This window comes from Hemitrygon akajei, chromosome 19 (assembly GCF_048418815.1).
Source record: "Hemitrygon akajei chromosome 19, sHemAka1.3, whole genome shotgun sequence".
Classification (NCBI taxonomy): Eukaryota; Metazoa; Chordata; class Chondrichthyes; order Myliobatiformes; family Dasyatidae; genus Hemitrygon; species Hemitrygon akajei.
Window position 1 is genome coordinate 50358010 of NC_133142.1, and position 18456 is coordinate 50376465.

General features: G+C 40.9%; 1 protein-coding gene across 2 annotated transcripts in view; it reads left to right on the forward strand.

The window, feature by feature from the left end:
• The window catches only part of rad18 (RAD18 E3 ubiquitin protein ligase), a 238750-nt gene that overhangs the window by 127407 nt on the left and 92887 nt on the right, over positions 1 to 18456 (forward strand). For both annotated transcript variants that reach the window (XM_073072485.1, XM_073072486.1), the window contains one exon: positions 16555 to 16680. In XM_073072485.1, the coding sequence (XP_072928586.1) occupies positions 16555 to 16680 (126 nt within the window). The remainder of the gene's footprint in view (positions 1 to 16554; positions 16681 to 18456) is intronic.

An 18456-nucleotide genomic window follows, 5' to 3' on the forward strand; every position in this document is an offset into this window, starting at 1 on the left:
ATTTTTGTATTAGCTGCACTCTTGGCTACAAAGCCATCAGTTCCGTCATGAGGATCATTAACTTAATGAGAAAAATAGTGGACCCGCTACAGTGTTCCCCGTGGAACACCACCTGCACTGGCAGCCAATTAGAAAGCCTCTCTTTGTTCCCACTCTGCCTTCTGCCAATCAACCAAACTTCTATCCATGCTAGTATCTTGCCTATGATACCATGGACTCCTTTCTCGTTTAGCAGCCTTAAATGCAGCACCTTGTCAAAGCCTTCTTACAATACAACTCAACTAAACCCACTGACATCTGCCTGATACTTCCTCAAAAAATTATTACTGATTTGCCAAGCAAGATTTTCACTTAAGGAAATCATATTCATTTCAGCCTGTTTTATCATGTGCCTCCAAGTACCCTGAAACATCACAGAAGTCAGGCTAATTGGCCTATAACTTCCTTTCTTCTGCCTCCCTCCTGTCTTAAAGAGTGGAGTGACAATTGCAATTTTCCAGTCCTCTGGAGCCATCGCTACTCAGAACCTTGGGGCATAGTTTATCTGGTCCAGGTGACATCTACCTTCAGACCTTTCAGCTTCCCAAGTAATTTCTCCTTCGTAATAGTGGCTACACTCACTTCTGCCCCTTGATTCTCTCGAATTTCTGTCATGCTGCTGATGTCTTCCACAGTGAAGATTAACTCAAGATACTTTCTCAGTTCATCCACCATTTTTTTTGACCCCATTACTACCTCTCCTGTGTCATTTTCCAGCAGTCCAGTGTTCTCTCTTGCCTCTTTTATCTTTTCTATATCTGAAATAACTTTTGGTATCCTTTTATTTGAGTAACAAAACAAATTATGCCGCTGCCAGATGTTTAATTAAGTATATATTTTTTCTCAACAAGGATATGTACCATTGTGGAAAAATGGTTGTTTGTGAAATGTGATCTATATTAAACTAACTAAAGAAGTTGAGCTGCAGTTAGAGTGCAGGAATAATTTTATAACATTGGGAATAATAATGATTCCAGTCTGAGAACTGGAAGAAGTTTAAAAACAAAAAGGTTAACTGAAAACTGCTAGACAAAGAAAATAAAATGAGATTGAACCATAAGGAATACAAACAAAGATTATTAGAGTTTACACAAATATATGAAGAGGTCAAGAGTAGCAAAATCTAATGTTGATATTTTACAAGTTGAAGGAGAAGCTTTAATAATAGGGAAGAGATATTGAAAAGGTACTTTGCCTTGGTTTTCATATTAGGAGGTATAAAGTCAGATCAGTAATGAGAAATAAGGGAGCAACTTAAGAAAAAACTATTATACTCTATGTTGAAGAGAACAAATTCCCATGTCCATGTTATGGGTGCCAATTAAAAGAATGACAGAGATCTTTCAGAATTTCGTCTATTGAAAATCAGATTGGAAAATTGCAAATACAACACCACTATTTGAGAAAGGAGAACAAGTGAGTAGGGACTTGCTGGTTCCCTTTCATGTATTTAAGGTTGCTGACAACACAGCTATTGTAGGCTGAATCAAAGGTGGTGACAAATTGGCATATAAGAGGGAGATCTGGTTAAATGGTGCCACAACAACAACCTCTCACTCAATGCCAGCAAAACCAAACAACTGATTAATGACTGCAGGAGAAAGAATCCAGAGGTCCTTGAACCAATCCTCATTAGGGATCAGAATCCTCAGACGGTCAGTAACATAATTCCATATCAGAAAATTTGGATCATATCTGAGACCAGCATCTAAGTGCTATCACAAGGAATGCACAACAGCGCCTCTAGTTTCTTAGAAGTTTGCATCTATTTGGTGTGTCACTAAAAACTTCGACAAACTTCTTTAGATATTCCGTGGAGAGTATCCTGACTAGTTGCATCATGGTCTGGTATGGAAAAACCAGTGCCCAGGAATGGAAAAGTCTATTCAAAGTAGTGGTTAAAGCCCAGTCCAGAACAGGCAAAACCCTCCCCACCACTAAACACATTTGCATGGAGCACTGCTAGAAGAAAGCAGCATCCATTATTGAGCACCCCCACCATCTAGGTCATGCTCTCTTCTCACTATTATAATTGGGCAGGAGGTCCCACACCTTCAGGTTTAGGAACAGTTATTACCCTACACCCATCAGGCTTCTGAACCGCTCTGGGTAACTTCACTCACTGCAACTCTGAACTGATTCCACATCTTACAGACTCACTTTCAAGGATTCTACAACTCATATTTATGCCGTGTGCCTTCTTTTGAACATTGACTACTTGTCGGGCATTATATGTAGATTTTCATAAATCATTTTTTGCATTGAATTTGCAGGATAAATTTAGAACATCTAGCAGGTGAAGTACATTTCAGTTTTGAAAAGGCATTCACTGAATGTTTTTTGGATAAGATAAACAGTCATGGTGTTAATAGTAATATAAAAGCTGGTATCAAGGATTCATTCACTAGTAGAAAACAGAGTAAAGATAAATTGACAAGATGTAATTAGTGAGTTACTGTTGATGTTAGTATTGGGACCATATTTTTGAGCTATATTAATGATATAAAGATTGGTGAGTTGGTAAGTTTTGCAGAAGGTGAAACAATTCTTTGAAGGTATATTTTTACACTGAGTAGATAAAAAGATAATAAATGTATGTTGAGGTTATCCATATGGTAGGGGGTAAAGAAGGCAGAAAATTACTTGATAGTAATTACTTAAATTACTTCAAATGAATGCTGGTTTTCTGGGAAATCTGGGTGTATAAGAAATGCTATGTTAGTTTCAGGTACAGCAAGTAATTAGGAGGCAATGGATATTGTGTTCATTGTTAGAGGGATGAAGCACAAAGCAGGAATGGTTTTGAAATCACACCAGGACAACATAAAGTTTGATCTCCTTACTTAAGGAAGGGTGGCCTAAATATGTCACCCATTTATGTGCAATTTAAATGTGCAAATCACATGTGAAAGCTATTTTGCACATGTTAGATTGGGTGAGCAATAATCTCTAGATCAGAAACTAGTCCAGGCTCTTTCTTGCATGTTCCAACTCAACACCATTCACATGTGTTTTGTGTCAGTTATGCAGTTAATAGCATCAAAGCTCAGACAGAACTTGCATCGCAGGCACCAGCCCTCACACCATCAAGGACATGTATATAGGAAGGTGCTGGAGCAAAGGCCAGCATCATCATAAAGGATCTCACCCTCCCTGCTTATGGACTGTTTGTCCCACTCCAATCAGGGAGGAGGCTACATAGCATCTACCTCTTGATTACCTGACTCAAAAACAGTTACTTTCCCAAGCAGTAAGGCTGATAAACACCTTCAACAACTAACTCACCCACCATCACTACTTTGCCACTTCCTGATAGAGTCACCTTATGTACAGACTCTACTGAGGCTAGAATCACTTTATGGGCATACAATCAGTCTATGTGTATAAGCTATTATATACAGTCGGCCCTCCTTATCTGTGAGGGATTGGTTCCAGGACCCCCTGCGGATACCAAAAACGCAGTTGCTCAAGTCCCTAATATAAAATAGCGTAGTATTTGCATATAACCTACGCACATCCTCCCGTATACTTTAAATCATCTCTAGATTACTTATAATACCTAACACAGTCGGCCCTCCTTATCTGCGAGGGATTGGTTCCAGGACTCCTCGCGGATACCAAAATTCACGGATGCTCAAGTCCCTTATTCAACCTGTCTCAATGCGGTGGATCTTAGGACCCAGTGGAACCCCAGACCTTATTTAACCTGTCTCAGTGCGGTGGACATTAGGACCCGGCGGCAGAGACCTGAATCTGCAGTGTTTCTGATCAAGAAAATAATCACGATCATGATTGAAAATAAAGTGGAAATAATAAAGCGATTGGAAAGAGGTGAAATGCTATCGGTCATTGGAAAAGTGTTAGGCTACGTTGGTCAACGATTGGAACAATTTTAAAGGATAAAGTGAGAAAGGCTCTGCCCCAATGAATGCTACAATTATTACTAAGCAACGCAGTGGTTTAATTATTGGGTTTTGGGGTTTTGGGTTTTTGATCCTCCACATCAACCTGGCACGGTGGAGAGCGTACTCGGGAGCAGTCTGTCACTGGATCGAACTCTGGATCGAGCCTGGCACTGAAATATACGTTCTTAAGTGTTTCATGTGCTTAGAAAGGTAAAATATATACTATATACTAAGACAAATGTTTGACTAACTGACGCTAAATACTACCGGATGTACCCATTCTGACTTACATAGTAAGAGAACTTCCGATTTTTTTTCCGATCCCGATCCACGGTAACCTACGCACATTCTCCCGTATACTTTAAATCATCTCTAGATTACTTATAATACCTAATACAATGTAAATGCTATGTAAAATAGTTGTTATACTGTATTGTTTGGGGAATAATGACAAGAAAAAAGTCTGTACATGTTCAGTACAGATGCAACCATTGTAGCTCTTGTGGGAACGCTGATACTGCTTCGGCATCAGCCAATCCCGATTCTCCCATGATCTTTAAGTTCTTGAGGCTGTAGCGCTTTACATAGCTAGCCAGCCATTCCTTACTAGCTTTAAACTCCTTTCTCTCGCTCACGCCACAAGTAGCGAATGAATGAGACGTGAGGTGAACAATGCTCAAAAACAAGTAATACTTTTAATTTATTTTGGGTTTTTTAAAAACTCTTTTCTTTATCTTATTGGTTTTTGTGCTGCATTGAATCCAGAGTAATAATTATTACATTCTCCTGTGTACTGTACTGGTACAGAGTTAGCAAAGTCTATATCCTTTGCTGTTCACTTACAGGAAAATTAAGAACACTACGCTATCTTAGATGGCATGAAAGTGTCTGCACCATTGCATCAATGTCTTGCACACTGCATTTCCTAGCCACATCATTCGATGCCTACTGTTTTGTCAGATAATTCATTTGAGTAAGAAGGAAAAAAGACGAGGTTTGAAATGGAGAGGAAGAAGGGACTGGCTAAATGACTGAGATGGTAAGGAATAAGCAAAGGAGCAAAAGGTGAAGCTTTGAAGCACTCTTTGAAATGATTGAATCCTGATCAACAAAGTACTTAATGAAATGATTTTGGTTTACATCTTGAAATCGCAATTCAAAAGGGGGTGTGTGATCACCCTGATAGAAATTGATAAAACGGGTATGGCCACTTGTGGTTTCACTATTGATAATTCAGAGGCAAAACTAACTACAGAGAATTGATAAGATCAGTCAGGTTGACTCTGCTGTGGTGAAGGAGTGAAATCATAAAGAATCTGTCAGAAAATCAGAAATAAGAGTTAAAATTAAAAGAACTTGGAGGAAGTTTTATCATTATAAAGGAGAATGGATTAGGGCTTCAAGTTCACCAGTATCAATATCCTGAGCTGGATCACATAATTTTTAGAGACAATGGAAATGTTTCTAGGAAAGAGTTCAGGAGGCTGTGAAAGGGGCTGTTGGTTTGAGAAATAGCAATAACAGCATATACTGTGTTTCAAGAATTTGTTTTCCTTAGGAACAGTGATCATTGTAACAGTAAAGATTGAGTCCAGTTTTCTGTTGTTTTAATTTCATCGTGCTCATATAAATTGAAAACCATCAGAACAGCTGCTGTCTCCAGATCAGTATTAGTAACAGGTTGTGATTTCAGTTAGCACTCATAGTTTACCTGTTGTTCTGAATGATACAAAAGTATCATTTACAATTTTCCAGTCCTTCGGAACCATTCCGGAATCTAGTGTTTCTTCAAAGATCAGTACTAATGCCATAATGATCTCTTTGGCTACCTCTTTCAGAACCCTGCAGTGTAGTCATCTGGTCTAGGTGACTTATCGACCTTCAGACCTTTCAGCTTCCCAAGCAGCTTCTCCTTAGTAATAGCTACTACACTCACTCCTGTCCCCTGACACTCTTGAATTTCTGACATACTGCTAGTGTCTTCCACAGTGAAGACTGATGCAAACTACTCATTCAGTTTGTCTCCACCCCCACCCCCCCCACCCCATTACTACCACTCCGGCATCATTTTCCAGTTGTCCAATCTCCACTCTCGCCTCTCTTTCTGTATTCTCTTTTATTTTACTGGTTGGTTTTCCTTCATATTTGCTTTTCTCGTGGCTTTTTAAATTGCCTTCTGTTGATTTTTAAAAGCTTTGCAGTTTCTAACTTCCTACTATTTTTTGCTCTACTATATGCCCTCTCATTTCCTTTTATGCTATCTTTGACTCACTTATCAGCCTCATCCTCCCTATAGAATACCTGTTCATCTTTGAGATAGCTGCATAGAGACTGTTATGTAATGTCTTTATGGTTGACATATGAAGGAGATCAATTCTGTCTGTTATGAGTGGGTTTAAACTAAATTGCTAAGTTTGGAAGAATCTTGTGATAAATTATTGAACCACACGACTCTGAATTGAATTATCCCGCAAAGATGAGGTCAATCAGTTGAATTTGTTTGAGCCAGATTTGAAAGCATAACCAAGTAATTCCCCTTTCAGGTTCTTTCCCATACTGCATAAAAGTAAGAGCTGTCACGCCAAAATCCAGTCAGATCTCACTGTCTTGTTCACTTCCTTGCTTGATTCCCATAACCCCTGGTTCCCCTTGTGTGCAGAATTATAACCTCAGTAACTGAAAATCCATTGCTTTTGGGAGAAGCAAGTGCAAAAGATTTACTGGGTGAAGAAACTTCTCTCATCACATTGTTAAATAGCTGATTCCTTGTCCCAAGACTATGCTATCATCATTATCACTTCCAGTTCAAGATTCTCTAAAGCCTAAGAGTACACCCTCCCAGCAACAGCCTTTGTAAGTCTGTCTCAGAATTTTGCATGTTTCAGTCAAATCACCTATCATCATTCCAAACATTTTTGTGTCCATTGCAATTTACTCTGTTATTAACTGTATGAGAGCTATATTTATTATGTTACATTCTTGCTTTTTACATCATTTTTCTTATTTTTCCAGTTTGTTCTCTATCCCTGTCATCATTGTTAATATGAATAAATCACTGCTTCCTAAAATTTCACCAGTCCTGTTATTAGAGGCATATAATGCTTAGAAATATAAAATGTACTAAGCAATTATAAATTATTGCCTTTTATCAACATGCTTTTTATCTACTTTCTAGCCTACCTTCCTCAATTAGCCCTTTGTGCCTAAGTATCAACTAAATTCACAACAGTAGTTTCTGAAAGGATTTTGTCTCCTTCAGCTTGAATATAAAATTGCGCCCTAATAAAATTACTCATTACTTTAGCTTACTACTCAAGATGAAGTCTAACCTAAGTCAGTCACTTACATTAGACTTCATCTTGAAGTCTTAACATTGAGGTACATGTGACATTATTGTACCAGGGAATTGTCATGAATGCATATCGTGGGCACTTTTCTGACTATATCTGCTAATTTGTTTGCCCAGTATGTGTGAAAGTTAAATTTGACCATAATACTTGTATTTTTGTTGATTTATTTTAATTTAATTTTCTCTCCAACAGTCTTGCTGCTGCTATGAGGCCTATAGATCGCTGCAACAAATCTTTTTTTGTCTGTCTTCATTATTTATTTCCACTTCTGTTGATTCTACTTCTCTTTCTATTCCTAGCTGTTTCAATTTTTACTTGAATGTTTCATACATTGGGATATAATGCTTTTAATTTTAATGATTTTAACATTTTTCTTAATAACTTGCTTTATAAATACAAAATTATCAAATCTGTTTATCATAACCCAATTTTCTGCTTTGCTGTTGATCTTTACGTTTCTCCCGCTCCATTCTTCCACCACCTCCATAGTTTATCCCCCTCCCATTCAAATTCCCTTAATTTGTTCAAAACCCTATCTACAGTTCCTAGTCTGATTCCCAGAGACACTTGTCACAGTCTTATTTAAGTAAAGTCTGTCTGAATGGAACAGCTATTTTCTTCGGTGCTAGTGTCAATGTTCCATGAACGGCATTGCTACTCTTCTCTTTGAATCATACATTCAGTCCCGATCTATTCACACTATTCTGTAGAACTTCCTGTTAGCTCAGACAACAACTTAAAGATTATTAGCTGTAATTTTATTCATTTTGCTTCCAACCTAATTTCTCAAATTCTCTTAACAGAACATCATTCTGAGTCTTTCCAATGTTGTTGCTTTGTATTTCAGCAGCAAATTTCTGGCTGGAGTTTTCTTTAACTCTAGCATCAGGTAGGTTCTTTCCCTTGTGAGACAAAGAACATACTTGCCCCATTGAATATACTGTCTCAAGTTGTAAAGAGCAAAATGTTCCTGTTTATGCCTCCTCACTTGTACCATCATCAGGTTTCCTATTGTTCCTGTGCGTTGTTCTCCCCTGTATCTCTGCACACTGTGTCTGCATGTCTGTTTAATGTAGTCACATTCATTTGAAGTTGATCACCAACCAATTCTGGGCAGCTACCCAGTTAAGATGTGTGAAAATCTCTGAAAATTAAGCTGTACAAATAGCTCTTACAACTGTGCCACACCAATTCCTGAAAATCTTCCTCTCACCCCAACCCTTCCCTCTCCACTGACACTATCAGCCTCCCTCCCCCCTCTGATCCCATCTCTCATCCGTGCCGGGTCTTTACCATTCCCTCCGACCTTCAATTCTCTGAGGCAGAGTGCTCTGTCCTCGATAAGGGCCTCAGCTTTGTCCCCCTTCGCCCACACCTCAGCAAGTTCCGTGTATGCCATGACGCTGAACTCTTCTTCCGCCATCTCCGAGCATACTTCTTTGACAAGGACTCTCCTACCCCCACCGATGACCCTTCTCCCATCTTCAACCCTCCTCCTCTTCATGGACATCCCGCTTTGGTCTTCTGCCCGCTCTGGATCTCTTTATTGCTAATTGTCGACGGGACATCAACCATCTCGACTTCACCACACCCTGTTCCAATTCCAACCTCACTCCTTCTGAACACTCTGCTCTCTGCTCCCTCCACACCAATCCCAATCTCACTATAAAACCTGCTGATAAGGGGGGAGCTGTTATTGTCTGGCGTACTGACCTCTACCTGGCCGGGGCACAGTGACAACACTCTGATACCTCCTCTTATTTACCCCTTGATCATGACCCCACTAAAGAGCACCAGGCCACTGTCTCCTATACTATCACCAACCTTATAAGCTCTGGGGATCTCCCATCCACGGCCAGCAACTTCATAGTTCCCAAACCCTGCACTTCGCGTTTCTACCTCCTACACAAGATCCGCAAACCTGCCTGTCCAGGCAGACCTATTGTCTCAGCTTGCTCCTGCCCCACTGAACTCATTTCTGCATACCTTGACACTGTTTTATCCCCCCTGTTCAATCTCTTCCCACCTATGTTCGTGACACTTCTCATGCTTTGAGTTTTTTCAATGATTTTAAGTTCCCTGGCCCCCACCGCCTTATTTTCACCATGGACGTCCAGTCCCTATATACCTCCATCCCCCACCAGGATGGTCTCAAAGCTCTTTGCTTCTTTTTGCATTCCAGACCTAACCAATTCCCCTCTATCATCACTCTCCTCTGTCTAGCGGAATTAGTTCTTACTCTCAATAATTTCTCCTTTGGCTCCTCCCACTTCCTCCAAACCAAAGGTGTAGCCATGGGCACCCGCATGTGTCCCAGTTATGCCTGCCTTTTTGTTGGCTTTGTGGAACAGTCCATGTTCCAGGTCTATATGGGTATCTGTCCCCCTCTTTTCCTTCGCTACATCAACGACTGTATTGGCGCTGCCTCCTGCACGCATGCTGAGCTCGTTGACTTCATTAACTTTGCCTCCAACTTTCACCCTGCCCTCAAATTTACCTGGTCCATTTCCGACACCTCCCTCCCCTTTCTTGATCTTTCTATCTGTATCTCTGGAGATGGCTTATCTACTGATATCTACTTTAAGCCTACAGACTCTCACAGCTACCTGGACTATTCCTCTTCCCACCCTGTCTCTTGCAAACATGCTATCCCCTTCTCACAATTCTTCCGTTTCCACTGCATCTGCTCTCAGGATGAGGCTTTTCATTCCAGGACGAAGGAGATGTCTTCCTTTTTTAAACAAAGGGGCTTCCCTTCTTCCACCATCAACTCTGCTCTCAAATGCATCTCTCCCATTTCCCACACATCTGCCCTCACCCCATCCGCTCGCCACCCCACCTGGGATAGGGTTATCCTTGTCCTCACCTACCACCCCACCAGCCTCCAGGTCCAACGTATAATTCTCTGTAATTTCCGCCACCTCCAACGGGATCCCACTTCCCTGCGCCCCCTCTTTCTGCTTTCCGCAGGGATCGCTCCCTGCGCGATTTCCTTGTGCACTCGTTCCCCCCATCCCTTCTCACCGGTCTCCCTCCTGGCACTTATCCTTATAAACGGAACAAGTGCTACACCTGCACTTATACTTCCTCCCTCACCACCGTTCAGGGCCCCAGACAGTCCTTCCAGGTGAGGCGACACTTCACCTGTGAGTTGGCTGGTGTGGTATACTGCGTCCAATGCTCCCGGTGTGGCCTTTTATATATTGGTGAGACCCGACGCAGATTGGGAAACCGTTTCGCTGAACACCTACGCTCGTTCCGCCAGAGAAAGCAGGATCTCCCAGTGGCCACACATTTTAATTCCACGTCCCATTTCCATTCTGATATGTCTATCCATGGCCTCTTCTACTGTCAAGATGAAGCCACACTCAGGTTGGAGGAACAACACCTTATATACCGGCTGGGTAGCCTCCAACCTGATGGCATGAACATTGACTTCTCTAACTTCTGTTAATGCCCCTCCTCCCCTTCTTACCCCATCTCTGACATATTTAGTTGTTTGTTTTATTCTCTCTCTCTGCCCATCACTCTGCCTGTTCTCCATCTCCCTCTGGTGCTTCCTTCCCCCTTTCTCCCAAGGCCTCCCGTCCCATGATCCTTTCCCTTCTCCAGCTCTGTATCACTTTTGCCAATCACCTTTCCAGCTCTTAGCTTCATCCCACCCCCTCTGGTCTTCTATCATTTTGCATTTCCCCCTCTCCCTCTTACTTTCAAGTCTCTTAGTATCTCTCCTTTCAGTTAGTCCTGACAAAGGGTCTCAGCCCAAAATGTCAACAGCGCTTCTCCCTATAGATGCTGCCTGGCCTGCTGTGTTCCACCAGCATTTTGTGTGTGTTGTTTGAATCTCCAGCATCTGCAGATTTCATCGTGTTTGCTCTTTAAATTCCTGAAAACATGGATTTCAGCTTTGTAATTCAGTCAAGGATTGTTGAACTGCAGACAATGACTGAAATGTAGTTCACCATAAGATACAGGAGCAGAGTTAGGCTGGTTAGTCCATCGAGTCTGTTCTGCTAATCCATCATGTCTGATTTATTATCCCTCAACCTCATTCTTTTGCCTGCTTGTGATCTTTGATGCTCTTACTAATCAAGAAGCTATCAACCTCTGCTTTATATATACCCATTGAATTGGTCTCCACAACCAATGAATTCTGCAGATTCACCACCCTCTGGGTAAAGAAATTTCTCCTCATCTCTGTTTCTATTATGAGGCTCTGCCTTCTGGTCCTAGACTTTGCCACTATAGGAAACATTCTCTCCACATCCATTCCATCTATATTGGATAGGCTTCAATGAGATCCCCCCCCCCCCCCCCCCCGTTTTTCTAAACTCCAACGAGTATCGGCCCAGTGCCATCAAATGTTCCTCTTGCATTAACCTTTTCATTCCCAGAATCATGAACCTGCTCTGGACCATCTCCATTGCCAGGACATCCTTTCTTTGATAAGAGGCCTAAACTGCTCATAACACTCAAAGTGCAGCCTGACCAATGCCTTATAAAGCCTCAATATTCCATCCTTTACTCATGATCATATCAATTTCCATCGGTTCGGACATACTGAAGTCATGGCTTGCCACTCAGCACAGACTGCTTACTCATTTTATGACTGTGATGACATACCTTGATTTATTTCCTCATTGCAATCTAATTGCATCTTCTTACTGGTGCTTTTAAGCTCTTGATGTTGGTCATTCCTGCCCCAACATCATCTTGCACATAGTCATGCAAGTACTGAATCTATTTGTACTCTCTGACTTTTTATCCTGGATCATAACAGTGAAAAAATAAAAATAAAATTAATTCTCAATTCTTCCCTGGATCTTTAGCCAAAATTCCTTAAATCTATATCTTCTGGTGAGTGAACTTCCTGACAGATCTTTTTCTGGTCAATAGGTTCAGTAGGTTCAACAGGTACATTTAATGTCAGAGAAATGTGTATAATATACATCCTGAAAATCTTTTTCTTTGTAAACATCCACGAAAACTGAGGAGTGCCCCAAAGAATGAATGACAATTAAATGTTGGGACTCCCCCCTTCCACACGCAAGCAGCAAGGCAACTACCCCCCCCCCCCCACCCTACCCTACAAGCAAAAAAGCATCGGCATCATCCACCCAGCACTCAAGCGTGCAGCAAAGTGCCATTATCAAGGATAGTTTGAAATGAAGTTAAGAATTTCTGTGAATATTTTCTTTGTTGTATTAGGTGCTATAGTTACTTGAAGCGCTTTATCTTTACAATATTTTTCTGAGGAAGGGATGATGTCGGCAGGAACTTGCCATCTTGCCACATGTACAGAGGGATGGTCTGACGGAACATGGAGTTAAATGTGCAGAAAGAATAAGTAAATTTAGGAAGGACAACAAAATTCAAGGGGCATATAGCCCGATGGGAGTTCGGGGAGCTGGAATAAGCACAATAGGCAGTGATTTAAACAGAGAGAGGAGAAATGGGCTAAAAATTCTATATCTGAATGCACGAAGTGTCAGAAATAAGGCGGATGAGCTTGAAGCTCAGGTGCGAATGGGTAACTATGATGTTGTTGGGATAACGGAGACATGGCTGCAGGGAGATCAGACCTGGGAAATGAATGTACAAGGGTATACATGCTATCGTAGGGACAGAAATGTGGGCAGAGGGGGTGGGGTGGCCCTGTTGGTGAGGAATGAGATTCAGTCCTTTGCAAGGGGGGACATAGGATCAGGAGAAGTAGAGTCTGTGTGGATAGAACTGAGGAACAGTAAGGGCAAAAAGACCCTAATGGGTGTTGTCTACAGGCCCCCAAACAGTTACATGGATATTGGGTGCAAGTTGAATAGGGAGTTAACATTGGCATGTGACAAAGGTAATGTCGCAGTTGATTTGGGGGGATTTCAACATGCAGGTGAACTGGGAGAATCAGGTTGGTGCTGGACCCCTGGATAGGGAGTTTGTAGAGTGCCTACGGGATGCATTCTTGGATCAGCTTGTACGACAGCCGACCAGGGACAAGGCTATTCTGGATTTAGTGTTGTGTAATGAACAGGATTTGATAAGCGATCTTGAAGTAAAGGAGCCATTAGGAGGTAGTGACCATAATATGATAAATTTTTATCTGCAATTTGAGAAGGATAAGGGCAGATCGGAGGTGTCAGTGTTGCAGTTGAACAAAGGAGACTATGGAGCCATGAGGGAGGAGCTGGCAAAAGTTAAATGGACGGATATCGTAGCAGAAAAGACAGTAGAACAGCAATGGCAGGTATTCTTGGGAATAATGCACAAGGTGCAAAATCAGTTCATCCCCCGGAGAAGGAAAGATTCAAAGGAGGGAAAGGGGCCACAGTGGTTGACAAAGGAAGTCAGAGATTGCATAGCATGAAAAAAAAAGTATGACAGAGCTAAGGTGAGTGGGAAGACAGATAATTGGGAAATTTTTAAGGAACAACAGAACTTAACTAAAAAGGCAATACGGGGAGAAAAAATGAGGTACGAACGCAAGCTAGCCAGGAATATAAAGGAGGATAGCAAAAGCTTTTTTAGGTATGTGAAGAGAAAGAAGATAGTTAAGAACAATGTTGGGCCCTTGAAGAATGAATTAGGTGAAATTGTTATGGGAAACAGAGAAATGGCAGAAGAATTTAATAAGTACTTTAGATCTGTCTTCACTAGGGAAGACACAAGCAATCTCTCAGATGTATGGATGGGCCAAGGACATAGGGTAACAGAGGAAATGAGACAGATTGACATTAGGAAGGAAACGGTGATGAGTAGACTGATGGGACTGAAGGCTAACAAATCCCCAGGTCCAGATGGTCTGCATCCTAGGGTACTAAAGGAGGTGGCCCTGGAAATTGCGGATGCATTGGTAATCATTTTCCAAAGTTCCTTAGATTCAAGATCAGTTCCTGAGGATTGGAGAATGGCTAATGTTATCCCACTTTTTAAGAAAGGAGGGAGGGAGAAAACAGTCGTCCTGTCAGCCTAACATCAGTAGTGGGGAAGATGCTAGAGTCCATTATTAAAGATGAAATAGTGGCATATCTAGATAGCAGTGATAGGATTGGGCCAAGCCAGCATGGATTTACCAAGGGCAAATCATGCTTGACTAATCTATTGGGAGTTTTTCGAGGATATAACCAGGAAGTTTAGGCAAGGGAGATCCAGTGGATGTAGCTTACCTCAATTTTCAGAAGGCATTTGATAAGGTCCCACATAGGAGATTGGTGGGTAAAATCAGAGCTCATGGCATTGGGGGGAAGATATTGACATGGATAGCAAACTGGTTGGCAGATAGAAAGCAAAGGGTAGCGGTGAATGGGTGTTTCTTGGAATGGCAGGTGGTGACTAGTGGGGTACCACAGGGCTCGGTATTGGGACCACAGCTGTTTACGATTTACATCAGCGATTTAGATGAAGGCATTGAGAATAACATCAGCAAGTTTGCTGATGATACTAAGCTGGGTGGCAGTGTGACATGTGATGAGGGTGTTAGGAGAATTCAGGGTGACTTGGATAGGCTGAGTGAGTGGGCAGATACTTGGCAGATGACGTTTAATGTGAATAAGTGTGAGGTTATCCACTTTGGGAGTAAGAACAGGAAGACATTATTATCTGAACAGTGTAGAGTTAGGTAAGGGAGAAATACAAAGAGATCTGGGAGTCCTTGTTCATCAGTCACTGAAGGTGAATGAGCAAGTGCAGCAGGCAGTGAAGAAGGCTAATGGAATGTTGGCCTTCATTACAAAGGGAATTGAGTACAAGAGCAAGGAAATCCTCTTGCATTTGTACAGAGCCCTGGTGAGACCACACCTGGAGTATTGTGTACAGTTTTGGTCTCCAGGTTTAAGGAAGGACATCCTGGCTGTAGAGGAAGTGCAGCGTAGATTCACGAGGTTAATTCCTGGGATGTCTGGACTGTCTCATGCAGAGAGGTTAGAGAGACTGGGCTTGTACACGCTGGAATTAAGGGGATTGAGAGGGGACCTGATTGCAACATATAAGATTATTAAGAGATTGGACAAGATAGAGGCAGGAAATATGTTCCAGATGCTGGGAGAGTCCAGTACCAGAGGGCATGGTTTAAGAATAAGGGGTAGGTCATTTAGGTCAGAGTTAAGGAAAAACTTCTTCTCCTAGAGAGTTGTGGGGTGTGGAATGCCCCTCAGAGGGCAGTGGAGGCCAATTCTCTGGATGCTTTCAAGAAGGAGCTAGATAGGTATCTTATGGATAGGGGAATCAAGGGATATGGGGACAAGGCAGGAACCGGGTATTGATAGTAGATGATCAGCCATGATCTCAGAATGGCGGTGCAGGCTCGAAGGGCCAAATGGTCTACTTCTGCACCTATTGTCTATTGTCTATCTATCCATTCGATGCTGACATTCTTTTGTAGTGAGGCATTATTATAAATTTCCACAATGTTGTACTATAGTATTTTGTTTTAGTCATAATCTATTTTTGATTGCAAAGACCAGAACTCAGTGCTGTCCCATTATTTTTCTTGCTGAGGTGAGAGGTGCTTAACAAATATTCTTTGAAGCAGCTTCAAAAAAAATCTCAAAATGTTATGTTTGCAACATCTCAGCAGTTTCATTTAGTCAAGTTCCCTCATATTTTGGAGGTTGTAACAGTCTCCTTGTGCCTCGTTCTGACTTTGGAGGAGAAAAATGGCAGTATGTGGTAGTGACAACAAGCAAGGTCAGAGACTAAGAAGAGGTTGGAGATGGGATTTATAGAATAGACTGAATAGGCTCAGTATTCTTAAGCAGATCATATCTGTTTCTTTTGAAAATAGGCATTTCCTTAAACAGTTTTTCCCCACATAATAAGAATTATGGACTTTCTCTTCAGTATCCACCTATATAGTTGTGAAGTATGTTGCTAGTGATAAGTTTGAACAAGTCCATGTAGAGGTCTGTATTATGAGATATAATTGAATATAGATCAACACATGCAAAATACTGGAGTTACTCAGCAGGTCAGGCAGCATTTATGAGAAGGAATAAGCAGTCAACGTTTTGGGCCAAGACACTTCATCGGAGTTTAGATTTTGTCTTCCAAAAGCTAATCCTGCAGATTTATAGAGCTGGCAAACCTGTTCAATTTAGGTTGTTTTTAATTGTCTTGAGAGGAAAATGATGATTATAATTTTCTTGAGTAATGATCTTGCTATTTATTTCCCATTGTTGATAAGCACAATATAATGTGTTTCAGTGAGACTTCAGGACCGTTCTTATACCCAATTTGTAAATATGCTAACAGTATTTATCACATTGCAGGTATAAAACACCAGGAGGAGTTCCAAAATCTGATCACTGAGGTGAAGAAACGATGGAAGTCCAAGGTAAATAAGTTAAAGGGTGAACAAAATGAAGAACCTGAAGAACAGTGTTTAACTAACACAGGTAAAAAGAACATGGATTTTTTTCATTGTAACAACATTTAACCTTATCAGTGTTCCATCTAGTGTTGAAATCATGGATCCAGCAGAACTACAGATACCAATATTCCCAGCAGAATGATGGAGCAATGTAGACTGGTTTTACTGCCTATAAGTTGTGATCTTTTTAAGATTTCATCTGTTAATATTGGTGAACTTATTTCACATATGAAGCTGCATAAAGTACTCATACTGGGAGGTATCCAGTGCACCTGGATTAAGCCTAGTATCTAAATAGAGTCATCCCTTGTTGGAGAAAAGGTGGCTTAGAGGCATCCAATGCAAAATACAACACAGAGAGGCTCTATTGTGCTCCCAGCAACACTGCTCTTCCTCTCCCCCCCCCTCCCCCCCACTTCCACTGGAGCAGGAGCTGGTCTGATCTGCAGGGGAGATGAGGGGCACTGCAATAAAGTTCAAAGTAAATTCATTGTTCAAGTACAAATATATCACCATATACTACTATGAGATTAAATTTCTTGCAGCCATTCACAGCAGAACACAGAACTACAATAGAATCAACAAAAAACCTGTGTGTGGGAAGTTAAATATTACATATTGATATATATTATATAAATAATACTGAGAATATGAGTTATGGAGGCCCTGAAAGTGAGTGTTATCTTTTCCCATTGGCCTTTTACTTCTCAGCCTCTCTTAACAGAGTTCACTTTAGAAACACTGGAAAGACTGACATGCAACTAAAACACAGGCAAATATCACAGGGTACTGGCCCTGAACGGATAATCAAGCCTTTGCTGTGCTCTATCACATGGGTGCTACTGTATTTGAGGACACAAGTAATGGAATGCTTTTTAGTTTGAAAGTTTAGACTAGTTACACTAACACAAATACAATTAGTTCAGCAGAAAAAAATACTGTATGAAGTGAATTGAGGTAGTTGGCTCAAGTTGAGATCTAGTGGGTATGAACAAATGGAAGCCCCTGAGACCCATTCCTGCCCTTCAAACACTATGTATCTCAGTAAGGGGATCTAAGTATAATATCCTCTCTAAATCTGCAGTAGATGGTTTTGACAGTTTAAAAACTTAAAACCATTTCTTGTAGGTCACTTTTATATAGGACTGTCATCCCAGATATTGTAAAACATTAAGAAGGTTGAAGTCAAATTAAAGGATAAAGACTCACAATTGTCAAGAGAATGACTGACTGTCAGCAGAATCTTGTCCTTAGACATATAATTAAAAGCTTTGCAGTGCTATCACCTAAGTGCAATACTTTGAGATATTTTAAGGAATCTTAATTGAAATGTGAATGCATATTTTTGTCAAAATTGCTTAAGAAACTGTAAGGAACTCTTAAAAAAGATTGAAACACTCTTTCAATTTTCAATGATGTTTGGCTTTCTTTAAAAAATCATTTTTATTCCCCCCACCCACTCCAATTCATTTATAGGCTTTATCATGGCTAATTTTTAAAAAAAGGAATACTTGCTTTGTAGTAATATGGGTATGCTTAGAGATGTCACTGATACAAAGAAGAACTGTTTTCACACATGTTCTCATTGTAGCAACTAATCTAATTGTTATAGTTCACTTGGGTATGGATGATAGGTAGGATTACCCTAATTTATAAGGTTAGCACAATTGTCAGAAATCCAAATTGCAGAAAGACTTGCTTGTAGCAGGTGGATTATTTGGTAATATGTGGTAAACTCGAATTCAAGAGTTTGCTTATAGTGCAAGATTAACATTCTTGAAGTATTATATATGAAATATGT